Below are 27,054 nucleotides of genomic sequence, written 5' to 3'. Positions count from 1 at the left end.
GACCAACAATTCTGGAGAATCCTGAATGTCAAGGGGTACACAGCTTTAGATAATGGAAAAAAGGGAGGCTTATGTCAGATTCAGGAGGCTCAGAAGAGTGGAAGTCCTGGAGGAGTATAGAGGGTACTTAAAAAAGAAATTGAGAGTGAAGAGGGGGCATGACAAAACACTGGCGGGAAAAGTAAAGGAAAATCCCAAGGTGTTTTATAAGCATATTAAGATCACAGATCATAGAATTTACAGTGCAGAAGGAGGCCATTCAGCCCATCGAGTCTGCACCGGCCCTAGGAAAGAGCACCCCACTTAAGCCCGCACCTCCACCCTATCCCCGTAATCCAGTAACCCGACATAACCTTTTTTGTACCTTTATACCTAACCCGCACGTCATTGGACTGTGGGAGGAAACCGGAGCACCCGGAGGAAACCCACGCAGACATGGGGAGAATTTGCAGACTCCGCACAGACAGTGACCCAGCGGGGAATTGAACCTAGGACCCTGGCGCTGTGAAGTCTTCCCTTTAATATGGCAGTGACTGTGAGACAATAGAGTCATAGAGTTTTTCCAGCACAGAATGAGACCCTTCAGTCCATCGTGCCTGTGCCAGCTGTTGTGGGAAAATCAACCACTTCAGGAGTCAGACTTGCTGTGTTCAATCAGCGCAATTTATTGTTACACGAAGCTTCGGGAGAAAGCGTACGTACCCCGCGGTACGGTAGCCAGCCTTTCTCGTGGTTTGAATGGCAGTCATTCATTTTATACTTTGGGTTCACATTGAGCCCAGATACAAAACAATTATCACCTTGTTATCTTTAAACATTTTATAGATTGTTCATCACTATTTGTAAGCATTTTGCCATTTACACATGGTTATAGTTAAAGAGGTTTTACAGGTTACAGGTAGCAGCAGGAAAGCAGTATCGATTGTCCCTTTGTTTTAGGAAATGGCCCAAGACGTTCGTATTAGCATATCATTGTGTACACCTTGGCCAAAGTCAGCTTTATTCAAGTGGTGTCCCGCATTTATGTATTTCTTAATCTTCCTGTCTGGCTCCCTTTGTCCTGGATCTGTTCCTATCTGTCCCACTGGCACCCCGCTGGGCTCCAGGCATCAGTTATGTCTGCTTTATTCTCTGTGTCTCCATCTTGTGTGTCAGGCAGCCATCTTCTGTGCCAAGTGCCCTTCTGAACCATTTCCCACTTCAACCATTTCCCACTTCACAGCCATCAAACATCTATCTATTCTATCTATACACCCATTTTCCAGCACTTGGACCTTGTTTGCTATGAGGTTTTAAATGTTGATCTAAACGCTTCTTAAGTGTTGTGAGGAGTTCTTGTGAAGTAGGCTTCAATGAAGTTACTGTGAAAAGCCCCTAGTTGCCACATTCCGGCGCCTGTTCGGGGAGGCTGGTACGGGAATCGAACCGTGCTGCTGGCCTGCCTTGGTCTGCTTTAAAAGCCAGCGATTTAGCACCAATGGGGTGCTTTTTGAAGCGCATGGATTGAAATCTGATTACATAATCTGGGCCCCAACTGCAAATTTAACTCTGTCTCATGTGTGGGCCTTGCGTGCCAAGTATAGAAAGCGGGAAGAGGTTCTTGGACTAAAGGAGCCAATTAGCGATATGTTTTCTTGTATATTTCCTTACCAGGATTGGAGGGAAGGGGGGGTGATTCTCTGGGCCTCACATGGAAAGCTGAGAACTGTCATGAACTCACACTCTTCTCTCCAGCAAGACTCTCCCGAAACTCCAATGCTTTTAAGCTCTCCTTTGGTGCTGGCTCCTGCCTCCAGCCTCCTGCTGCTCAGCATCCACTCCTGCTCAGTACCCAGGTGCCACTTCAGGTGGACAGCTGACTATGCAAGTCCCGTAGCCCCAGATGACCCTCGGCTGCTTTCCCCTTTGAGGGAGGGAGAGCTGACTGGTGGTGATGTGACCTGAGGATCACCACACCTCAGGTTGTGAAGGCGGGGTCTTTATGAATAACCTCAGCCGGTACGGGGATTGAACCTGCGCTGCTGGCCTTGCTCTGCATCCCGAACCAGTTGTCCAGCCAACTGAGCTAAACCCTGGGTGGGATCAAACCGTCAACCTTTCGGTTTAACAGCCGAACGTGTTAACCGATTGCGGCGCAGAGACGACAGCTGACAGGTGACACCCAAAAATTAACATCAGTAAGCTTTGGTGGTTTCCATAGCATTACACGCCTGAATCCCACTTCCAGTTAAACTCCCTCCAGTTGTTCCAGTTGTGGTATCAGATTTCCCATTAATACTGAGCATGCTAATTTAGACGCGATTGAACAGGTAAGCTTCTGTTCTTAGATTTGTGAAATGCACAGAATTGACAGGGAACATGTCTCATCCCACCACAAATCTGTTCTCATCAATGCCTGGATCAAGGTTTCAATCTATAATAAGGCTTTCTCACTCACTCTGCGCTGAAACCAACAGGGAAGAGGTGAAAAATAGACCTAGTTTTTTTTTTTTAAATGTCACTCTTGTTAATGAAACGCTGAAGATAGGACCTTCTAAACTAAGTCATGCTAATGTATCAGCGCGCTTACATGAAGAAGCATCAACCACTGATACAAAGTAATGACTCATTAAACAGAAGGTCTGTCTGAAACTTTAGCCAGTCTCGTGTTACCTCTTTGTCAGGGTAGTCCGTTCTGATTTCTGCAGCTAACTCAACTCCAGCAAGCCCACCTCCAACCACAACAATAGTTTCAGCTTTCTGAATCTGGATAGAACAGAAAAAGAAAGAACTTGCATTTGTACATCACCTTTGAAGATTTCAGGATCTCCCACATTTGCTTTACAGTCGATGAAATACTTTCAAAGACTAGCTATTGTTTGAATACTTGAAGCACAATCTGTGCACTGCAAGATCCCACAAGTGATCATGACAAGATCCCGTCTACGTTTTAAAGTGATGTTACCTGAGGTATTATTGTCGACTAGGACTCTGGGCTGAACTCTCCCCAGCCACCACCACCTTCCCTTGAGTAGTGCCATTGGATATTTTGCATCCCAGCTGAAGCTTTACTGAGATGTAATGAGTTCTCATCCAACAGACAGCAAGTCTGACAGTGGCTGCACTCCCTCGGTACTACACTCGATATTGGTCTCTGGGTCCAGGGTGGGGCTTGAATGATAACCATCTGACTCAGAGGCGGGCTGTGCGACCAAAGGAATTAGGACCAATGTAGATGGTACAGCATACCAGGGGGAAACACTGGGGGCTGTCTTTTTTGCCTCCTGAGTGAAATGCCCATGCCACCCAGCCAAAGCTGGCATCGAGAGGCCTGCACTATTTTCAGTTCGGGTCTCATTTAAACCCAAAATGCAGACCTGGTGGCAGTGGACACAACCCCAAGGTGAGCGTGGCACAGGCTGTCAATTATTTCAAAAATTAGTCAGGATTTGACAAAAATAAGTGCCCTCGCTGGCCTCATAAAAGTAACAATTGTAAACTTCTTTGTCCGTTTTCTGAGTGGTCTTCAGCAGCCTCTTCAAGGATCGCTGTTTGGCCGGTTCGAACTCGGGTACAAATGGACAGAGGGCACGTGAAAAGAAAGACTTGCATTTATATAGCGCTCTCCGTGACTGTGGGCTATCTGAGAGCTCTTTGCAGCCAATGAAATACTTTTTGTCGTGAAGTCACCATTGTGATGTAGGAAACGAGGCCACCAATGATGAGCAAACTCACCCAAACTGCAACGAGATAACAATCTGTTCAACCTGATTATTTTGTGATGTTGATTGAGGGATAAATACCTGCCAGAACTCTTGGGATAACTCCCCATGTCTTCTCCGAAATAGTGCTGGGGATCTTCGACATTCACCCGAGCTGGCAGGTATCAATGTCTCATCAGAAAGCCAGCACCTCTGACCCATCAGTACGCTACTCTTTACCTATTTGTATCTCAAGACTGCACTCACAGCCCTGCAACCAGGTTGGGATCCCAACTCGAATGTTGAAGTAGTGTCCCAATGGAAACCAACAAGCCGGTCCATCTACCTGAAAACTGCGCCAGTTGGGCATCAATGGGGCGACCGAGTTATTCTTTAATTACCAAACGATAAACAGGTCACTGACAAGATCGCCCCCATTGGGTTTGGATCATAACTGACCAGACCTGAATAGTGGAGCTCCGGGAATGGATGAAGATACTGGACTTCCATTGATAATCATGGACTATTCACACAGAAGGTTCTCTCAAGTGATTCAGTAAGTGAAACACAGTCCATGATAGGATTCATTATAAGATTTCAAGAAGGGCTGAGCAAAATGGGCATTTCATGTTCCACTCTTTTGTATGGAGTGAAAGCAAAACAGATAACAGTAGGCCGAGGCAACCTTATAAATTATGTTAAATTATCTAGCTGATCTACACAACATTTCCCTGCAATTTTCTTCAGTGTTACCTCTTTCACTAAATCTTCGTACATCTGGATGGCAGTTTCCCTGCTAAATGGCTCAATCAACTTTCCAGGAAATGGACCTGTGCTACCGGTTGCCAGAATAAGATGAGAGAAATGTATGACCTTTAAAACACAATAAAAGACAACACATTAATTGAAAAGGCAATGTGTGATATTAAGCTTAAAAACCAATAAAAATATTTGATACATCACCTTATTAGTTACCTAAAGGTCACAAATCTCATTCTCATTTTGAATGTGCTTACCTCTCCATTATCCATAATAACATCTTGTTCTTCTAAATCAATATCACTGACTTTGCCTTGTTTGAAGTTGCTTTTAAACGTCGCATCGTATCCTATGAATGTTTTTTCTGCAAATCCTAATTTTTAAAAAAACACACATGCTATGAAAAATAAGTTACTTAAGAATAGAACAAAGTACGGACTGAGGAAAAGTCCTACACTCCACCACTGTTATTGCTTAAAAGGACTCACGCACAGTTCAACAAAACAACTTGCATTTATGAATCCTGTTGATGTTCAATGCGAGGGTATCCCAAATCACAGAAGGGATATTTGGAATGCCGGTCCTTAACAATTTATTTTTGCGATTTGGAAAAATGTGAGGAAAGAGATTAAACCCGATGTGGAAAGTGGTCAGTCTTGTTGTAAATTATCCAAGTAACTAAATGTTTATTAACCTTTAAAACACAACAAGAAAGGCAACAGTAAAGAACATCACTTACAATTACTTTAATTACTTGAAGTACCCCCTAATCCAATCTCCTATCTACTTTCCTAAACTCTGAGAATACACCTTCCCCAAAACAACATCCCATAGGGTTTAACACTGTGGGCCAAATCCAGCATATAATTACCACACAAGACCTGTAGCTTGCATTTGGGAAACCTCTCTTCTCATTTAGAGTAGAATTCCTGGGGCGGCTTTCTGCTGCTGTTGGCATAACAACGTGTCTCCCTCCAAGAGAAAAAAAAACTGTTTGCAAAACTGGATGTGGCTATGTTCTGGGCCACTGGTCTGCTAGACTCCACTTTACTTAACAAAGTATTGGTTTCACCCTCAGTCCTCAAGTGCAGATACATCTTTACAATTCTCAACTTTTCATTTAATTCCAACCTCCTAACACTTCACACTATCTAGGAGATTAAATAACTTTGGGGGGGGGGGGGGGGGGGGGGGAATGGGTTTCTAAATAAGGCGAAAAATCCACAGTTACACATCCAACAGCAATGATATTTGTGACATTTCAAACTGACCTTAAAATACCACCATTTAAACTCCAGGATATTAATCTGAAATTTAAATTGACATAATTCAGGGACAGTTGCATTAATGATGAAACTCCCAATGCTGAGAAGCCTTGCGTATCCACGGCAATCGGATTACATGAACCCAACACTTGCTCTCTGTTTCAGTGGGATTCTGTTCTGAGATCATTGTGAAATTGGTTGGGACCTGGTTGGGACACTGGGATTGCCTTGCCCCAGTGTTTCCAACATCACGCTGTAGGGGTGGAGCCAGAATTCAGTCCTAGGATGGGACCCGGTTTATGACCGGTGTGGGTTACACCAGAAACACCAACCTGATCTCAGCAGATGTGGTTGTCCACCTGAGAATGCGAGCAGGTTGAGAGCCTGGATTTCTTATTCTAAGGTCAGGATTTGTGTAGGTTTGAATGATACCCTTTTGCATCTTGATTCCTGCATGAAGAAGGTAACCCATCGGAGACCCTCGACCCAGAGCTACTAACTACCATCAATGTTTCTATGACCTTTGCAGGGGGAAATACGGTTGGGGCCCTAAATGTTGAAGGCAGGCCTGTGGGTTACTACTATAGAAGCCCATGAAATTTGGTATGGTCAGTACTGGGGTATGCAGATTTTCAAAAGACAAAATCAGGACACATTGAAAAGCCTGGGGAAGGCGGAACTCCCTGATAATTGATATGTTGGGTGACCAATGGCAGGAGTTTGGGAGAGGGCAGTTGAAGGTACGAGGTCATGGGATGACAATGACATCTCCTGGAGTGTGTCCAACCAGAATATCTTGTACGTAGATTGCAAATAACCGCTGGAACACTATGCCGTCTGCAGTACATTGGAGGTCACAGCAGAAGATTTGCCTCTTCTCTGTTCAACAATGGAATCTCAGCTCACAGTAATGGAATCAGTCTTGGAGAAAGGCTGGGCTTCATAACAGCTATCTTTAACGATTGGGTATCTTGATAATGTTGGCAGTTCTGGTTGGACATGTCATTGTCATCCCACTTCTGACTGCTTGCAACGTTTCGGTCGCGATTTACTGGCCTCCTCGCGTCCGACTTGGTTTCGCAACGAGGCCATTGAATCTTGCGAGAGGCTTCCTGCCAGATTCAACCGAGCCTTGCCAGACGTCACGATCTGGATCTCACCCGCACTGGGTGAGATCCAAATCAGAATATTTAAATGAGACATTAGACTCATTTTGATATGCATGCACCGGACTCTCCTGGTGCCCAGGAACTAACGGCCTCACCAGTGAGGCCTCAACTGGGTGCCATTTAGCACTAGTCCACACAAACGTGGACCAGGCGACTGGACTTGAGGCGTTCAAGTCAGGCGACCCTGACCTACACGAGAAAGCCAGATATGATCTAAGGAGATCCATCAAAGATGCCAAAAGACAGTACCGGACCAAGTTCGAGTCCCAGGCCAGCCACATGGACCCCCGCCAACTTTGGCAAGGACTGCAAGACAGAACGGGCTACAAGATGATGGCATGTAAAATCACCAGCTCCAATGCACCCCTCCCTGATGAGCTCAATGCATTCTATGCATGCTTTGAGGTCAGCGAGCCCTCCACCCCAGAAGCCGTGGATGAACTTGTATCTGAGATCACCACTGCAGACGTCAGAGCAGCCTTCTCGAAGGTCAACCCACGGAAAGCAACTGGCCCGGATGGGGTACCCGGACGGGCACTCAGGTCTTGCGCGGATTAGCTGGCGGGGGTATTCGCGGACATCTTCAACCTCTCTTTACAACAATCTGAGTCTGAGGTCCCTATCTGCTTGAAGAAGACGACCATCATCCCTGTACCAAAAAAAGCCAAGCAGCGTGCCTTAATGACTATCGTCCAGTGACTCTGACATCCATCATCATGAAGTGCTTCGAAAGGTTAGTCATGGCACGAATCAACTCCAGCCTCCCGGATTGCCTTGATCCACTACAGTTCACCTACCGCTGCAAGAGGTTCACAGCAGACACCATCTCCAGGGCCCTGCACTCTACCCTGGAACACCTAGATAACAAAGACACCTATGTCAGACTCCTATTTATTGACTACAGCTCAGCCTTCATCACCATCATTCCTACGAAACTCATCTCCAAACTCCATGGCCTTGGCCTCAGCTCCTCCCTCTGTGACTGGATCCTGAACTTTCTAACCCACAGGCCACAATCAGTAAGGATAGGCAACAACACCTCCTCCACGATCATCCTCAACACCGGTGCCCCACAAGGCTGTGTCCTCATCCCCTACTATACTCTTTGTACACCTATGACTGTGTGGCCAAATTCCCCTCCAACTCGATTTTCAAATTTGCTGATGACACCACAGTAGTGGGTCGGATTTCAAACAATGACGAGACAGAGTACAGGAATGAGATAGAGTATCTGGTGAACTGGTGCGATGACGATAATCTCTCCCTCAATGTCAACAAAACAAAGGAGATTGTTATCAACTTCAGGAAGCGTAGTGGAGAACATGCCCCTGTCTACATCAATGGGAACAAAGTAGAAAGGGTCGAGAGCTTCAAGTTTTTAGGTGTCCAGATCACCAACAACCTGACCTGGTCCCCCCATGCCGACACGAGAGTTAAGAAAGCCCACCAACGACTCTACTTTCTCAGAAGACTAAGGAAATTTGGCATGTCACCTACGACACTGACCAACTTCTACAGATGCACCATAGAAAGCATTCTTTCTGGTTGTATCACAGCTTGGTATGGAGCCTGCTCTGCCCAAGACTGCAGGAAACTACAAAAGGTCGTGAATGTAGCCCAGTCCATCACGCAAACCAGCCTCCCATCCATCGCCTGTATCTATAATTCCCGCTGCCTCAGAAAGGCAGCCAGCATAATTAAGGACCCCACGCACCCCAGACATACTCTCTTCCATCTTCTTCCGTCAGGAAAAAGATATCAAAGTTTGAAGTCACGTACCAACCGACTCAAGAACAGCTTCTTCCCTACAACCCTCAGACTTTTGAATGGACCTACCTCGTATTAAGTTGATCTTTTCTCTACACCTTGCTTTAACTGTAACATTCTATTCTGCTGTCTCTCCTTCCTTCCCTATGTACGCTATGCATTGTTTGTACAGCATGCAAGAAACAATACTTTTCACTGTATTCTAATACATGTGACAATAATAAATCAAATCAAATCAGGCGTAACAGCACCTGAGGGGTTTCCAAGGCCATTGGACACCCCTCGGAGGCCAGGGACAGGGCAGGGTGGCACTATGGCTCCCCTTTGGCACCTGGACACTTGGCACTGCCAGCCTGCCACCTGGGCACTGCCAAGGTGCCCGTGTGCCATTGACAGGCTGGCAGTGTGCTAATGTGGGTGGCATGGCCAAGGGGCGGGATCTAAGGGGGACCATGCCGATGAAAGGGCGGATGAGAGGGGTATGAAGGGTGAGGGGGAGAAGGTTGGGTTTCAAGGGGCCTCATAAATGTTGGGGGGGGGGGATGAAGGGCAGGTGTATGAAAGGGGGGGCCCAAAAAGGAAGGTGGGTAGGTCTGAAAAAGTGCTCAGCGACCCAATAGAAGGGTGCCCTCAGTTGGGGGGTGTGGGGTAATGCCCTTGTGTGCGGGGTGGGGGTGGGGTGGCATTGTCCATGGGTGAGGGGGTGTGGAGGACCCTCAAGCTTACTTAGAGATCGGTACCTCCTTCCAAAATGGTGGCCCGATGTCTGAGGAGCCGGTCTCTCCGGTGGGTACAGCTCCCCACTCCTGAAAAAATTTCGAACTGTGGGCTGGACCGGGGAGAAACTCCCTAAATGCCCAAAAATGGCTAATTGTGGTAGAATACCGGTGTGGATTTCACCCAAAATCCCGCCCAAAATGACACATAGAAATGTTTTTGGTTGAATTCCACACTTCATTTATTAAACACGATTATTTCAAAAAGGGAGTTCAAATTTCAAATGGCAAGTGGTGCTATTAAATATGTCATGAATCTGCCTGGAGTCAGCAGTAGACAGTATTCAAAGGATATCCATGTCTCCATACAACCTTACAGCCAAGAGCCAAGAAAGTGCAGAAAACCTTCGGAACAGCAATTTTACAATATCTTCGCTGGACCAGGAAAAGGACGATTCCCAGATTGGAGTATCATCCTGTATTGTGTGGTACTAATAATTGGTCAGCACGGTAGCACAAGTGGATAGCTCTGTGGCTTCACTGCGCCAGGGTCCCAGGTTCGATTCCCCGTTGGGTCACTGTCTGTGTGGAGTTTGCACGTTCTCCCCGTGTCTGCGTGGGTTTCCTCCGGGTGCTCCGGTTTCCTCCCATAGTCCAAAGACGTGCAGGTTAGGTGGATTGGCCATGATAAGTTGCCCTTAGTGACCAAAAAAGTTAGGAGGGGTTATTGGGTTACGGGGATAGGGTGGAAGTGAGGGCTTAAGTGGGTTGGTGCAGACTTGATGGACCGAATGGCCTCCTTCTGCACTGTATGTTCTATGTACTAACTACAGCTGCTTAGTCAATTTGGATGTTGTTTGGGGAACAAGGGAACACTTACAGAGTTTAGGCAATTTAGATATATTTTGTAACAAGGGGTACATTCTATAGAAACTATGGGCAGGATTCTCCAGCCACAGTTGCCCAGCGACCGGAGAATCCCACCCGAGGTCAATGTATTTTTCCATTGTCGGTGTCTCGACCGTGGCGTTCTTGTAGCAGGCGGGGTGGAAGAATCCAGCCCTGCGTGTTTAATAATTCATACATCTTTATTGCGTGCAAGTAGAGTAGACTTGTTTGTGTGTATTTGTCTTTTCTTTTCTGTAACAAAGAGTCTTTAATAATTGTTACCCAATGACTGGGTTGTTTATTCTCACAGGAGTTTCACTCGTGTCCTCATATCAATACAAAATAAATCTATACACCCACACGAACTGGTGTTCCAAGTTGGGGAACCCTCACAGACAACGTCAGCGTGCTTTGTGACAAATTATACAAATTAGAATTGTAAACCGAAATTGAGAGAACTATGATTCACTGTTATGACCAGGAACACGCTTAGAATGAAATGGACTGGAGACCCTCCCCCCATCTCTCCTTTTTTTAATAGATATTTGCAGAGATCTGGGGCGAAATTCTCCGTTATCGGCGCAAAAAACGGCGCAAATCCGACTTGCGTCACGTCGGAAAAATGGGTCGAAAGTCTCCGGCCCGAAATGGGCTAGCAGCGACGTAACGGGATCTGCGCTTGCGCACGTGGTTCACGCCGTGCAGCGTCATACGCGCCGCACGGCGTGACGGCTCATAAGGCCGCGCTGCTCACCCCCACCCGACCGGAACACCCGAGCGGAACACCCGACTGGATGGCTGGCCACCGCTCAGCCCCGAGGTTCGAGTCACGGGATGTGGAGGCGCTCCTGGACGCAGTGGAGCAGAGGCGGGACGCCCTGTATCCCGGGCACGGCCGCAGAGTTGCCCCACGCCACAGCCGGCGTCTGTGGAGGGAAGTGGCAGAGTCCGTCACCGCTGCGGCCCTGACACCACGGACAGGCACCCAGTGCCACAAGAAGGTGAACGACCTCGTCAGAGCAGGCAGGGTGAGCCTCCCCCATATCCCCCCTCCCCCATATCCCCCATATCCCCCCTCCCCCATATCCCCCATATCCCCCCTCCCCATATCCCCCATATCCCCCCTCCCCCATATCCCCCCTCCCCATATCCCCCATATCCCCCCTCCCCATATCCCCCCTCCCCCATATCCCCCCTCCCCCATATCCCCCATATCCCCCTCCCCCATATCCCCCTCCCCCATATCCCCCCTCCCCCATATCCCCCCTCCCCCATATCCCCCATATCGCCCCTCCCCCATATCCCCCTCACCATATCCCCCATATCCTCAAGTGAATCCAGCCCTAACCTTAACCTCTGCAATGCACGCGCAACCGATGGCGTGCATTCATATACCTGCCTAACAGTGTTGCCTTTTACCCCTGCCACCACCGCCCCCCCCCCCCCCCCACAGGAGAATTGCGCACACAACAATAGGGAGCATGTGAGGACTGGAGGAGGCCCCGCTGATGAGAGGCCACTGACCGAACACGAGGAAAGGGCCCTGGAACTGGCTGGCGGACCTGACGACCGGGAGGTTGCTGATGCAGAGGTCGGGGGCGTACTAGCAAGTGAGCCACCGACAGCCCGTCCCCATATCCCCCCTCCCCTATATCCCCCTCCGCCATATCACCTGATCACTGCCTGATGTCTAACCATGCATGCTTCATTGTGTATCGCAGGACCAAACGTCCAGGCATCCATCCCCGCAGATGCAGACCGCCCGCAGGATGCCCCTCGGAGGCCACGGGAGACAGAGAGACCCGGACCCTCCAGCATGCGACGCCCACAGGATGCCCCTCGGAGGTCACGGGAGACAGAGAGACCCGGACCCTCCAGCATGCGACGCCCGCAGGATGCCCCTCGGAGGCCACGGGAGACAGAGAGACCCGGACCCTCCAGCATGCGACGCCCGCAGGATGCCCCTCGGAGGCCACAGGAGACAGGGAGACCCGGACCCTCCAGCATGCGACGCCCGCAGGATGCCCCTCGGAGGCCACGGGAGACGGAGAGACCTGGAGCAACAGGGAGACGACACCCCCGTCACGTGCGGGAGCGACCACCCAGCGACGAGGGGGGCAGCCACAGGCCCCCGTCACATCCGAGCCAGGACACCACTACCCAGGACACCACTACCCAGGACACCACTACCCAGGACACCACTACCCAGGACACCGCTACCCAGGAAGACGAAATACCGGACAGTGACTCAGAGTGGATGGGTGGAGACGAACCCCCACCCCAAAGTGCCATGGACTCAGAGTGGGACGAAGAGCACGACACAACGCCACTGCTGTCACCAACACCCTCCACCATCGCAGAAACTCACCTCGGTTGGGCACTTTAGTGATGAGGGTCTGGTACACTCACTGGTGCGCACAACACAGCCGTCCCGGTACAGCAGGTGGAGGTAGGAGCAGCAGCGGGGCCGGGCGGTCGGAGGGCAGCCCAGCCCAAGTGAACATCTGCCGCCCAGATGGATCCCGGGTTCCTGGAGTTACCACACCCACACATAGATCCGATGCAACCACCGACCCGGAGACGAGCGAAGAGTGTGACGGGCGGCTTGCGGCGGCTGCAGTCGCAGGTGGAGGAGTCCACCCGCGTCCAGGAGCTGGAAGTCGTGCCGGTCATACGTGCCACCCAGGCCGACACCGCACGGGTGGCGTCCGCGGTGGAGGCAATGGGTGCGACGGTGTCAGACATGGGGAACGGTTTGCGAGGCCTGGGGCTTTCCGTGCAGGCGGCGTCTGTGGCCCAGGACATGGCTGCCCTCTCACAGGAGGCCATGAGCCAGTGCCAGCGCCAGATGGCAGAGGCGCTCAACGCCATAGCCCAGTCTCTGCAGGCCATGGCCCAGCCTCTGCAGGCCATGGCCCAGTCTCAGCAGGCCATAGCCCAGTCTCAGTAGGCCATGGCCCAGTCTCAGCAGGCCATAGCCCAGTCTCTGCAGGCCATGGCCCAGTCTCTGCAGGCCATGGCCCAGTCTCTGCAGGCCATCGCTGAGGGCATCGGCGCCAGTGGCCATGTGCGAGCCGGCGTCGCACTGTCACAGACAGGGTTTGCCAACCCCCTGGGCTCCATGGCTGCAAACCTGCAGACCCCTGTCGATACCAGCATGGGCCTCCAGGACTGGCAGCGCCAGATGTCGGGGGGCGTCGGATGGCCAGTCCGTTCGCATCCCCCACCCATGTAGAGGCCTGGGGGCCATCGGGCACCCCGAGGGAGGAGGAGGTGGTGTGGTCCGTCCCGGCTCCCCCTGTAGGGGAGGTCCCGGAACACCGCGACCCCTCGGACTCCCCCCCTTCCGTCCCAGGTGCATCGGGTGGACAACGGGCAGGACAGGCTGGCAGCTCGCCATCCCAGTCGCCCGGGCCGCAGCCTGGCCCATCTAGGCCAGGACGCCCCAGGAAACGGCCGCCAAAGGGATCCAGTGTCAGAGGGCAGGAATCACAGGAGTCCACCTCCAGTTCTGCTGTACCGTCTGGGGAACCACGTAGACGTAGTCAAAGGGCCCGTAAGACACTGAGTAAGTTGGCACGGGTGCAGGGCACAGATGAGTTTTAGGGGCTAGGGCACGTGCATGAACTCGTTTGGTTATTAAAGTCAATATTACACCTACAGAAGCTGCCTTTGTGCTCTGTCCAAAGCGTGCGGGGGTGTCATGTACGTTGAGCACAAGTGTGTGTGTGAGGGGTGGTGTTACCTCAGCCCCAGGTGAGTCTGCCCCGTTCCCCCTGGGCCACCATCAACATCCCCCCGGGCAGAGGACGGGACCGTGCGCTGCAGTGTCACAGCCGCATGCAGGGGTGGTCCTGGTGGATGGTGGTACTGTGGCCATGGGTCAGACATAATCCAACGATGTGGAGCCAGGAGCTCACCGCAGGACGGGTTGTCATCATCCTCCATGGCCTGCAATAGACACGTGTCCATCCGCAACTGTGTGAGCCCGGCCGTTGTGCCACAGGTGGATCGGCAATGGGGGGGGGGGTGGTGTGCATGCGGGTGGGGTGGGTGGGGTTGTGGACGGGGGTGAGGGTGCTGGGTGGGTGGATGGCTGGGGGGTGTGGGTGGTCGGCTGTTGCCATGGTGTGCGGTCTGTGGCCATACTACCCGATTCCCACGCCCATCTAGTCAGTGAAGCGGGCGTCTATCAGTCTGTCCCGTGCCCGCTGGGCCAGCCGGTAATGGTGGACAGCCACCCGCCTGTGTCTAGCCCGTCTGCCCTGACCATTACCCCCATCCCCCTCATCTGGGGAGGACTGCGCCTCTTCCTGCTGCTCCTCCACTCCGCCCCCCTCTGCCTGCGGCACATCGCCCCTCTGCTGGGCTATGTTGTGCAGGACGCAGCACACCACAATGATGCGGCCGACGCTATCTGACCGATACTGGAGGGCGCCCCCAGAGAGGTCCAGGCACCTGAAACGTATCTTCAGCACGCCAAAGCACCTCTCTATCACTCCCCTTGTCGCTACATGGGCATCATTGTAGCGGTTCTCCGCCTCATTGCGTGGCCTCCGTATAGGCGTCATCAGCCACGATCGCAATGGGTAGCCCCTGTCGCCCAGCAACCAGCCCCTCAGCCGGGGATGGCGTCCCTCGTACATGCCGGGGATGGATGACCGTGACAACACGTATGAGTCGTGTACACTGCCTGGGTAACGGGCGCAGACGTGCAGGATCATCATGCGGTGGTCGCAGACCACCTGTATGTTCATCGAATAGGTCCCCTTCCTATTGGTGAACACGGCCCTGTTATCTGCAGGTGGCCGCACGGCGACGTGCATCCCATCAATCGCGCCCTGGACCATGGGGAACCCGGCCACGGCAGAGAAGCCCACGGCCCGGGCATCTTGGCTGGCCCGGTCCACAGGGAAGCGGATGTAGCGGTGCGCCATGGCATATAGGGCATCTTTCACTGCCCGGATGCACCGATGCACCGATGTCTGCGATATGCCGGACAGGTCCCCACGCGGTGCCTGGAATGACACCGTTGCATAAAAGTTCAGGGTCACCGTAACCTTGACGGACACGGGGAGAGGGTGTCCCCCGCCAGTGCCACGCGGTGACAGGTGTGCCAGCAGGTGGCAGATGTGTGCCACGGTTTCCCGCCTCATCCGGAGTCTCCTCCTGCATTCCCGGTCCGTGAGGTCCTGGTATGACTGCCGGGGCCGGTACACACGGGGCACCCTCGGGTGCCTCCGTTGCCGTGGGGCCGCGACGTCCTCCTCCCCCTCCTCGTCCTGTCGGTCAGGTGTCCCTCCAGCCTGGGCGGCTGCCGCCGGTCCCCCTGCGGCAGCCTGCGCTGCCTCTCTGGCACGCTCCTCCTCCTCATCCAGGGCAACATAGACATTAGCGGCTACCGCCACGGCGGCTAACATCGCTGGATGATCGGAAAACATGACGGCCTGGTGGGGGGGAGGGGAACGACGACATGTCATCATTGCCCATATCCCCTCCTCCCCCCAGCCAGGTGGCATGGACCGCATGGGTCCAACTGGCACCTGGCCAGGTGGACCAACTCACTTGCCCTCGCATCCCACTCCCCGGCACGGACCCCCCATCCCCCTCCCCGGCACGGACACCCCCAACCTCCTCCCCGGCATGGACACCCCATCCCCCTCCCCGGCACGGACCCCGCCAACCTCCTCCCCGGCACGGACCCCCCCCAACCTCCTCCCCGGCACGGACCCCCCATCCCCCTCCCCGGCACGGACCCCCCCAACCTCCTCCCCGGCACGGACCCCCCCAACCTCCTCCCCGGCACGGACCCCCCATCCCCCTCCCCGGCACGGACCCCCCAACCTCCTCCCCGGCACGGACCCCCCCAACCTCCTCCTCGGCACGGACCCCCCCAACCTCCTCCCCGGCACGGACCCCCCATCCCCCTCCCCGGTATGGACCCCCCCCAACCTCCTCCCCGGCACGGACCCCCCATCCCCCTCCCCGGCACGGACCCCCCCCAACCTCCTCCCCGGCACGGACCCCCCCAACCTCCTCCCCGGCACGGACCCCCCCCAACCCCCTCCCCGCACGGACCCCCCCAACCTCCTCCCCGGCACGGACCCCCCCAACCTCCTCCCCGGCACGGACCCCCCCAACCTCCTCCCCGGCACGGACCCCCCATCCCCCTCCCCGGCACGGACCCCCCCAACCTCCTCCCCGGCACGGACCCCAACCTCCTCCCCGGCATGGATCCCCCATCCCCCTCCCCGGCACGGACCCCCCCCAACCTCCTCCCCGGCACGGACCCCCCTCCTGGCACTCCCCCGGAGCCCAGCCCACTCTAACCACCCCCCCCCCCCCGCCGCACACACACACACACACACAACCCGAGACACACCTCTCCTCACACATTCAGACTGCGGCCACGCCATCGCCTGCCCAGAGCCAACCCCCCAGGCCGTCACTCACCTCCACGGTGGTCGGCGTGAACCTGGAGCACAGGGTCACGCCGATGAAAAGGAGGTTTAATTTACGTCGACGTGAACGGTCATCACGTCGACGGGACTTCGGCCCATCCGGAAGGGAGAATATCGGCAGGCCGAAAATCGGCTGCCTTGCGCAGACCCGTGCCATTCTCCGACGGCAGCGGCGCCATTAACGCCCCGCCGACTTTTCTCCCTTCAGAGACTTCGGCAACCGGCAGGGGCGGGATTCACGGCAGCCAACGGCCATTCTCCGACCCGCTGGGGGGTCGGAGAATGACGCCCCTGATGTCCCCATTCCTGCCAGCCAGACTCTCTATTTGCCATTGCCTCCTGCTTTCTATTTCTAAGCACTTTTAAAAACTAGAAAGTTAATTGCCAGTAATGCCACGAGCTTTAATCTTCCACGGAAGCCTTGCAGGCAGAATTAAATTGAGCAACTTTGAAAATGCAAGTGGATTACACCTACCTGTACAATTACAAGGAGAAGACTTGTTAATGAACTTTTAAAATAATTAAATCATCAGGCAAAAATGATTGCTTCTAAAATCATGCTGATCGGCCCTGATAGTCTCAATGTTCTTTAGAACATTACTGGGACAGTGACATACTCTTGAATATATTTCCCAGTACCAACATCAGACTAGAATTCCTTAATTCACAGATCACACATTTTTCCATGCCCGTATAATTTGCATCCCATTGTTTTCAGCAGTGTGGAGCTCTTAAACATATTCATGAGAAGTTTGGCTACGAACCCATTTCTTTCATACATAGGCCAAGGAACAGAAACATATAAGGAAAGCATTAAAATGTGCAGCCAATGAACACCCTGAAAGCTACGCATATGACTTCAAAGCCTGAAATAATTAATCTTTGCAAATAAAACACTCAACTCACAGCGAATTGAACTCAAAGGCTCACACTGCTTTGTATTTAGTTAGCCCTGATGTAGACCTTAACTTGCTGAAACCCACGGTAAACCATGGCCACAATAAATCTCTAGATTTAGGAATCATTCCCAGAAGGAAAAGGGAGAAGAAACTGGGAAATGGTTGATTGACTGGTCCAAACTGGTCTTGTATACATTAGAATGGAACTCCAGTTTGGACCAGTACCAGTAATTTCTCTAATTTTACCCGTCTGGGTTATTTTCATCTGATTTACCTTTCTGTACCGATGCCCTAAGTGCCCCCATGTTGTGATGGAAGGCATGTTTTATGTCGATCAGCGTGTAAGGGATCCTGTAGTATGATAGCTGCTTAGCTGCAGCAATGCCCCCGAAACCACCACCGACAATGACAACGTGGTCGGCATCGCTGACAGTCAGTTTCGCTCCCATGGTGTCTGTTGAAAGGAGAAAAATGTTTCGAAATGGAAGTATCAAAAAAAAAGGCTGTCATTTATCCATCACTTTTCATAACATTGTGATACCAAAAGCACTTTATATTGAATGAAGACTATTTGTAGTGTAAATCGCTGTTGTCTTGTAGTAAATGGGGCAACCAAGTTTTGCTTAGAAAGATGTGGAAAACAGCAATGTGACAATGCCCAGAAGTTAGTTGATGGATAAAAAATATTGGCCAGGGTACCAGGATAACTCTCTTGCTTCTCATTGATATTGCGCCATGAGATCTTTAACACTCATGGTTTGACACAGAACAAAGAACAAAGACAAAGAACAATGAACAGTATAGAACAGACACAGGCCCTTCAGCCCTCCAAGCCTGTAACAGTCATGATACCAACCTTGGCCAAAACTCTCAGCACTTCCTAGTACCGTATCCCTCTATAGCCATCCTGTCCATGTACATCTCATCAAAAAGACAGTACCTTCAACAAAGCAGCACTCCCTCAACACTGCATTGGAGTGTCAGTCTTGATTATGTGCCCAAGACTCTGAAATGGGGCTTCAACTCATCCAGAGGTGAGCGTGCTACTCATTAAGCTACAGCTTATTCAAAGAAGCAATGCAATGGTCGCTTCCAGGCATTTGAGATTCATATCAAATTATGGCAATAATATAGGATAGAAAAGTACCTGTTGTGTAATGGCCGGGATTCTCTGTTCTGGAGCCAGAGTGCTCCCGCCAGTGGAGAATCGGGACTGGTCTCTGCTAGTGCTGGGAGTGGGGCCCAGGTGCGAATCTCCCTCCATAACCACACAAATATATGAAAGGGGGAGAGCTTGCTGGATTCTGTCGGAATCCTGGCACTGAACCGCCATTTTAAATGGGCAGCCTTATCTCAAGGTCCAAGTTGACCCCTATCCCCCACAAGGCAAATCCTGCCTCCACCCCCCCAGGCTGACAATCTGAGGTATCCTTCCCCCCCCCACCCCCCCCATCAATTGATTGTATCACTTCTAGAAAACAATCTCACTGGCCCTGGAAATTAAATTTTTACGTGTGTGGAATCTCAGTCTTTCAGAAGTGTTTGAGATTTAATAATTAAAAATATCTGTTCTGTTCATCTCCCTCTCTTAATCACACTTTTATTTTCCAATCTTTATTTCATTTTCTATACCTGATTTAAATCTAATTCATACTTCCTGCTTAATGCCTCTTACTTTGGACCCTGCATGTTTCAGGGGGAATTCTTCAGCCAGATTGGCTGGAATGCCCCAGTGTTTCCTGCCTGCTTAGAAATGCCACGGATCCTCTGTAGAGGATGTCCGATGACAGCAAATTTCCTCTCGAAAGCCCACAAGAACTGTACCGGCAGCAGTCAGTGGCGAGCTCTGTTCCCTCATTGCTAACTGATGAACTTTCACTGGATTCCCCAACAACAGGTCGGTGTGAGCTAGGGACACTCCAGGTGGATCCAAATGGTGCTGTAGCAGGACTGGGCCTAATGGGGCAAGAGACCAGACTGACAAGGCCACCCCGGGGTCGGAAGCCTCCTGTCCTTCTCTCCCAGAAGACTTTGGTTGAGACTACCACCTTTGATGTGGCTGCTCTGGGGAGCAGTGTTGAGGGGTGGACAGGAATAACATGAGCCGCAGGCCTGTCACCCTCTGTTAGCTGTGTCCGTGCTGGTTGATGAAGTTAAAACTAAGACACAGCAGCTTACTTTCCTGGGAGAGAGTTTGTTGACTTAGTTCACAGTCAACACTCCTCCAATCCCCGCCTAGTGTCCCGGCTATCCCCATTTATAGGTGCACAAATACCCATCACCTGTTCAACAATGTCACTGTCATTAAACCTCAACAATATGATTAATAAGGCATTAACACTCTCTGCCCATCTGGCATTTATTTGCACATGGCAGGCAAAGAAGGATTGAAGTTGGGCTGCCTCCCCGCAGGTAAAAGTTAAGGAAGTGTTGCTGCAACTATACAAGGCATTGGTGAGACAACACCTGAAGTATTGTGCACAGTTCTGGTCCCCTTATTTGAGGAAAGATGTAGTGGCATTGGAGGCAGTTCGGAGGAGATTCACTAGGCTGATTCCACAGATGAGGAGTTTGCCATATGAAGAGAGATTGAACAGTTTAGGCCTATACTCGCTAGTGTTTGGAAGAATGAGGGGACATCAAAATGAGGTATAAAAGATGATAAAAGGTGTGGATAAAGAAGAGGTGGAGAGGATGCTTCCTCTTGTGGGGCATTCTAGAACAAGAGGTCATCGTCTTAGGATCAGAGGTATCAAATTTAAAACAAAGGTGAGGAGGAACTACTTCTGCCAAAGGGTTGTGAATCTGTGGAATTCGCTACCCCAAAGTGCGGTTGATGCTGGGACAGTGAGCAAGTTCAAGGAGAAGTTAGACAGGCTTTTAATTGTTAATGGGTTGAAGGGTTATGGTCAACGGGCAGGACGGTGGAGTTAAAGCCAGGATGAGCTCAACCATGATTGAATGGCGGGGCAGACTCAATGGGCCAAATAGCCTAATTCTGCTTCTATATACCTTATGCTGTGCATTTATCTACAGAGCCCATCTAGAACAGGCCGGTTTCGCACAGTTGGCGGGACAGCTGGTTTGTGATGCAGAGTGAGGCCAGCAGCGTGGGTTGAATTCCCATACTGGCTGAGGTTATTCATGAAGGCTCCGCCTTCTCAACCTTGCCCCTCGCCTGACATGTGGTGATCCTCAGGTTAAACCACCACCAGTCAGCTCTCCCCCCTCAAAGGGGAAAGCAGCCTATGGTCATCTGGGACTGTGGCGACTTTACCTTACCACAGACCAAGTAAGTGCTTTATTTATATTTTCAGCAGTGCAACTTCGATTTCTACATAAATCTGTTCAATACCAGAAAGTGTTCAAACTTACCAATTTAAGATTTACGTTTGCTGGTGTCGTTGATGGGGATATATTTCTGCATATGTCTAAAAAGGAAAACAACATTAATTACCACCGATTACTTCTTTCCAATATATTGAACAGGGAGAGAGAAAGCTTGCAGCAATCTGTAAGTGTTAGTGTAATCCCTGGTTCAGATCCGTATAATACAGTGAGTGAAACCTGCAGAATTGGGGGTTTCAAATCTACCCACTGGTTCACAGACAGAAGCACCCACTTCATGTGTTACAACAGGATGACAAATGAATACCCAGGACTGCATGTAACTGGAAACTAGATAAGCAAGTGTGGCAGAAAGGAACAGGAAGTGATGCTGATAGCTCAGTGTGTGTGTGAAGATCCAGAACAAATGAAGAAACATGACTTTGGCTACAAATTTCCCCGATTATTTTATCCCTTTCACTGCAATATTAAGATCCGAAATGTGCAAAAGTGCAGTTTGCAGTAATGTTGAATGTAGAATTAGCGAAAGGAGAGTGTGAGGAAAGATGGTGTGAGGTCTATTTTCTTTTTTTTGAATTTAAAACATAAATTTCAATTAAGGGCCAATTTAGTGTGGCCAATCCACCTACCCTGCACATCTGTGAGGGTGAGATCCACGCAGACACAGGGAGAATGTGCAAACTCCACATGGACAGTGACCCGGGACGGGATCGAACCCGGGTCCTCAGCGGCGTGAGGTGGCAGCCATGTCTATTTTCTAACAAGGTGTGTTGTCCCATTCCTGTGATGTTTGGCCCTTTATTTGTCCAGCATTTTAGAGTTGATTGGAATAATCCAATTCCCTGACGGATCTATGTTTTCATTAGAATCATGGAATGGTTACGGCACAGGAAGTGGCCATAGCCCATTGAGGTTGTGTCAGCTCTCTGCAGGACGATCATGCAAGTGACACTTCCCACTCTTCGCCCTGCAATTAATTTTTCTTTTCAGACATATCTCATTCCCCTTCGAAAGCCATAATTGGACCTTCCTCCACCACACTCTTCGGCAGTGCATTATCTTAACCCACTTGCACTTTCATCACATTTTTCCTCATTTCTCCTGCGGCTCTTCTGACAATCGCCTTGGATCAGTGTCCTCTGGTTTTAGATCTGTCGACCAATGCGAACAGTTTCTCTCTCTCTTCTCTGTCTAGACCCCTCAGGATTTTGAAGACCTCCATTAAATCTCCTCTCTACTCTGAGGGGAACTAGCCCAGCTTCTCCAACCTATCAACGTAGCTGCAATTTCTTATCCCTGGAACTGGTCCCGTGTATCTCTTTTGCACTCGAAGAAAATACCGCGGATGCACGAACTTTTTCAAAATCCGGATGAAAGGTCCGTTTCTCTATCCACAGATTCTGCCAGATCTGCTGAGTATTTTCAACATTTTATTTTATTATCTAAAACCTTCACATCCTTCTTATAGCACGCTGCCCAGAATGGGGCACAGTATGGCAGTTCTGACCAAACCACTGCTTTATAAATCACAGAACCCCTACAATGCAGAAGGATGTCATTCGGCCCACCGAGTCTGCACCCACCCTCTGAAAGAGCCCCCCACCTAGGCCCACTCTCCCGCCCTATTCCCCGGAACCCAGTAATCCCACCTAACCTTTTGGACACTAAGGGACAATTTAGCGTGGCCAATCCACCTAACCTGCACATCTTTAGAATGTGGGAGAAAACTGGAGCACCCGGAGGAAACCCACGCAGACAGGGGAAGAACGTGCCGACTCCGCGCGGAATCGAACCCAGGTCCCTGCCTCTGTGAGGCAGCAGTACTAACCACTGTGCCACCAGTTCATCCAAACTTCCTCACCTTTGTATGTTTTTCCTCTACTTATAGAAGTGCTGGATCCTGTATGGCTTTTTAAACTTCTTTCTCAGCCTGCCCTACCACCAGTGCACCGATGCAAATAAAGGTAAAAACATTTCAATACCGTTCTACAGGGTCTGGTTCAGTGAATGACTGGCTCCAGATGCATCAAGTTAACTCATTTACTGATCCAAAGTGCTTTACAGGCAATGAAGTACTTCTGAAGTTTTGCCCTTGTTGTAGTGCAGTGCTATGAGGTCTTCTACATCCGCCCGAGTAGCCAGGTGGGGCTATGGTTTAATGTCTCACCCAAAAGACATCGTCTCGGACAGTGCAGCACTTCCTCAGTATCGCACTGTATTGCTACTAAAATTGGATGCGCTTGCACAGAGCTGTGACAGGCAAAATGAGCCAAATGGCCATCTTCTGCGCGATTCTACGATATTGGGTAAACTGCAGGGTAATCGTTTCTGGTTGTCACTATTCTGGCTCCAACAACAGCATTGAATGCTGGCTATCTTTGGCTGAAGCACCCTCTCTTCCAAACCAGCCTGGCCTCTCTCAACCCGCAGTATCATCAAGCACAACAGCGCCTATATGTCCTCAGGAAACTCAGGAATTTCGGCATGTCCACATTGACTCTTACCAATTTTTACAGGTGCACCATATAGGGCTGGTTTAGCTCAGTGGGTAGACAGCTGGTTTGCAATGCAGAACAAGGCCAGCAGCGCAGCTTCAATTCCTGTACCAGTTTACCCGAACAGGCACCGGAATGTGGCGACTAGGGGGTTTTCACAGTAACTTCATACTTGTGACAATAAAAGATTATTATTATTATTAAAAAGCATCCTACCTGGCTGCATCACCGCCTGGTATGGCAATTGCTCAGCCCAAGACCGTAAGAAACTACAGAGAATCTTGAACACCGGCCAGTCCCGCCTCCCATCTATTGGCTCTGTCTACACCTCCCGCTGCCTTGGGAAAATGGGCAGCAAAATCAAAGACCTCTCCCACCGGGCTTACTCACTCTTCCAACTTCTTCCATCGGGCAAGAGATACAAAAGTCTGACAACACGCATGAAAAGATTTAAAAACAGCTTCTTCCCCGCTGTTACCAGACTCCTAAATTACCCTCTTATGGACTGATGGACTTATGGACAGAACTGATCTCTTCACACATCTTCACCCGATGCCTGTGTCTATGTATTTACATTGTGTATTTTATGTTTGCCCTATTACGTATTTTCTTTTTGTGTACGGAATGATGTGTCTGAGCTGCACGCAGAACAATACTCTTCACTGTACCTCGGTACACGTGGCAATAAGCAAATCCAATCCAATCCAAGCAATGAGGTGAACCTGCTCGTGACTGAGTAAGGATTCCTGCCTCTCCGAGACACTCCGCAACATCGTCTCTTTTTCTCCGCATTTCGTTTTTCTGTCAAAAAGCAGCCAGCCAGAGGATACTGGGACGTTCAGGTGAGGCGCAATTTTAATGCAGGGGCAAGCTTTAATCCACCTTTATAAATGCCATACCCCTCCTTCCCCACCCCCATCATTATCAAGTTTGGATGTAATGTCAGAGAAAATTGATTCAAAGCAAAATACAATTAGAGTATTGGCTTAATTTGCAGCACCGAGCTCCACATCCAGTTAGAAATGAACACATCCTCAGGCTTGATTCAACAGCTCGCTAACCAAGAGTTATTATCTCACAATGCATCAACATGTTTACCAATCATTTGTGGTGTCATAATATATCCAAAAGAAGCTAAACTTGAATAAATCTGCCCAACCCTCATATTTGCACAAGCAATAAAATAGAATTATGAACGTCAGTTTCTGAAAGGAATGGTTTTCTCATTTCTTTATTTATGTTCTCTGATTTTTTTGAAGATATTCTTGTGCCTTGTAAATAAGCAGATCACTTCGCAACAATCCTTTGAACATTACCTACCATCTTAGTCTCATGTTCCTGCCTGAATAGTGCTGTTTATTGGACACACGGTTTGTGATGTCCAATTACCCTCTGCCCAGTCGAGGTGCCCAGACAGCGCGCAAACCCCATGCTGCCTGCTCGTCAATGTTATTGTGGTGTTCAGCCCAAGGCTAAATGTGCTGCTGGCTGGTTGGATTTTCAGCATGGGACCAGGGTGCATGCGTGACTAGTACAAGTCATGGCTAGCCTTCCACTTCTTGAAGGCAGCCTGTCCCTCTTAAAGGGAAGGTGCGGTCAGGCTACAGCAGCCGGTGTGACTGTATGACACAGAAGGAAGAATACCAGAGAGGACACTGGAAAAAGAGTTCAATGGCCTCACATGAATGGTCAAGGTCAGTGACTGCATCTTCAAGTGCCATCTCCTATTCACCACACTCTCAGCCTCACACACTCTGACCCAACATCATCACAATCTCTCGCAATCAGTACTTATGCCTAATTCAGATGCCCCGCCTAATCCTCAATCACTTACTGTCATGAGAATGTCACTTTAAGAAATGGTAGTCTGCTCAAACTACTGCAGTGAAGTCAGAGTGTGGGTGAAGCAGAACTCTGGCTCTGCTTTTTAGTTTCACTTTGAGAAAAGCTTGGATGTGCCTGTGTTTTTTGGTTTTGTTGGAGCTGCAATCAGCCAGAGAAGGTGTAATGTTGTTCTCTCTGCCATGGAAAGACTATCTCTTGATCATTTGGCGAATTCAGAGTGATAACTGCTCTCAGTAGTGAATTTAAACCTGATGTGCTTCTGTTAAAAGTTTTTTTTTAAAGTCTTATGGATGTTAAAAGGAAAGTTTAAGTATCACTTAGAATGCTGTATTCTTTGGGGAGTGTATTTGAAGTGATGGTTGCTAAGATGTTCACTGTATGTTTTAAAAAGGTTAACTTGAGTTCATAGAATAAACATTGTTTTGCTTTAAAAAATACTTTTCAATTTCTGCTGTATCACACCTGTAGAGTGGGCTGTGTACTCCCCATACCACAATCTATTAAAGGTTGTGGGTCAGGTGAACTCCATGATACATTTTGGGGTTCTCTAAACCCTGGCCCATAACACTTACCAATGCAGCAAGCCTCAGTCCACATCTCACAACATCTACACACTCCCAGCTCTTCAGCTTTAATAAGCACATAGCTCCCAACATAAAACAATGGACTCGCTGATACTCCTCCCTCTCTCAAGCTTGTCATTCAAGAGGCGGCGGCACCAGAGAGCACGCAGAGAACAGGCACAGCTGCATCCCCTGGGTCCCTTTGAGGAGACTGTGCTGTGAACCTATGGACCAATAGTGACTGAGGCCATTGTAACTGCCACTGCTGAGAACATACAGGATAATGCTGTGGGTTCCTGCCTGAAGGCACCTTCTCAAATCACACATAAACCTTATTCTGCTATCGGGCACAACCAAAGTGCAAACAGTGTGTCAGTGGACCCCTTGCTGAGCACCTGACCCCCCTTCCTTCAACCCAACCTTCCCCTTCTAGATTTATGCTTTCACAAATGCATTAACAACTGCCTGGTGTCCGGGACTTTGTACGAAGGCAGGTTCCCAGCATTCCTCGCCTCCCCCTGAGGAGACTACAGGATAAGGTGATGTCAAAAACTGGGGTAGGAGAACCGAGGATTTCGGAGATATACAAGGAGTTGATGGAGTGGGAGGGGGCCCCGATCAGGGAGGTGAAGTGATAGTGGGAAGAGGAGCTGGGAAGAGAGCTGAAAAGTGGGAAAAAGCCTTGAAAAGAGTCAATCGTCCTTGTCTTGTGCCAGATTTAGCCTGATCCAGTTCAAAGTGGCCCACAGGGCCCACGTGACGGTAGCCCGGATGAGCAGGTTCTTTGACGAGGTGGAGGACAGATGTGGGCGGTGTGAGGGTAGCCCGGCTAACCATGTACATATGTCTGGACATGTCCGAAGTTGAGGGGATTCTGGCAGGAATTTGCGGACGTTATGTCAGACATCCTGGAGGGGAGGGTAACTCCGAGTCCAGAACTGGCAATATTTGAGGTATCGGATGTTCCGGGGGGGCCAAGGAGGGGAGGGAGGCCGATGTCCTGGCCTTCTCCTCCCTGGTGGCCCGGAGACGGATTTTGCTGGGCTGGAGGGACTCGGAGCCCCGAAGTCAGGAGTGTGGGTCAGTGATATGGCAGGGTTTCTCAGGCTGGAAAAAGGCAAGTTCGCTTTGAGAGGATCAACTCAGAGAGTTGACCAGAGGTGACAGCCGTTCATCGACTTCTTCAAAGAAAATTCAAC

At 50.4% G+C, this 27,054-nt stretch overlaps 1 protein-coding gene across 3 annotated transcripts in view; it reads right to left on the bottom strand.

Annotated features, from left to right (window-relative positions):
• Positions 1-27,054, bottom strand: part of LOC140403560 (ferroptosis suppressor protein 1-like) — a 70,675-nt gene that overhangs the window by 36,278 nt on the left and 7,343 nt on the right. For all 3 annotated transcript variants that reach the window (XM_072491575.1, XM_072491574.1, XM_072491576.1), the window contains exons 2-6: positions 20,980-21,035; positions 17,879-18,058; positions 4,697-4,812; positions 4,434-4,553; positions 2,653-2,745 (exon numbers count right to left, since the gene is read on the bottom strand). In XM_072491575.1, the coding sequence (XP_072347676.1) occupies positions 2,653-2,745; positions 4,434-4,553; positions 4,697-4,812; positions 17,879-18,053 (504 nt within the window). In that variant the 5' untranslated portion in view covers positions 18,054-18,058; positions 20,980-21,035. The remainder of the gene's footprint in view (positions 1-2,652; positions 2,746-4,433; positions 4,554-4,696; positions 4,813-17,878; positions 18,059-20,979; positions 21,036-27,054) is intronic.

Source organism: Scyliorhinus torazame, chromosome 28 (assembly GCF_047496885.1).
Source record: "Scyliorhinus torazame isolate Kashiwa2021f chromosome 28, sScyTor2.1, whole genome shotgun sequence".
In the NCBI taxonomy this organism is placed as follows: domain Eukaryota; kingdom Metazoa; phylum Chordata; class Chondrichthyes; order Carcharhiniformes; family Scyliorhinidae; genus Scyliorhinus; species Scyliorhinus torazame.
The sequence above is the reverse complement of the archived record's forward strand: the minus strand, read 5'-3'. Positions and strand labels throughout refer to the sequence as shown.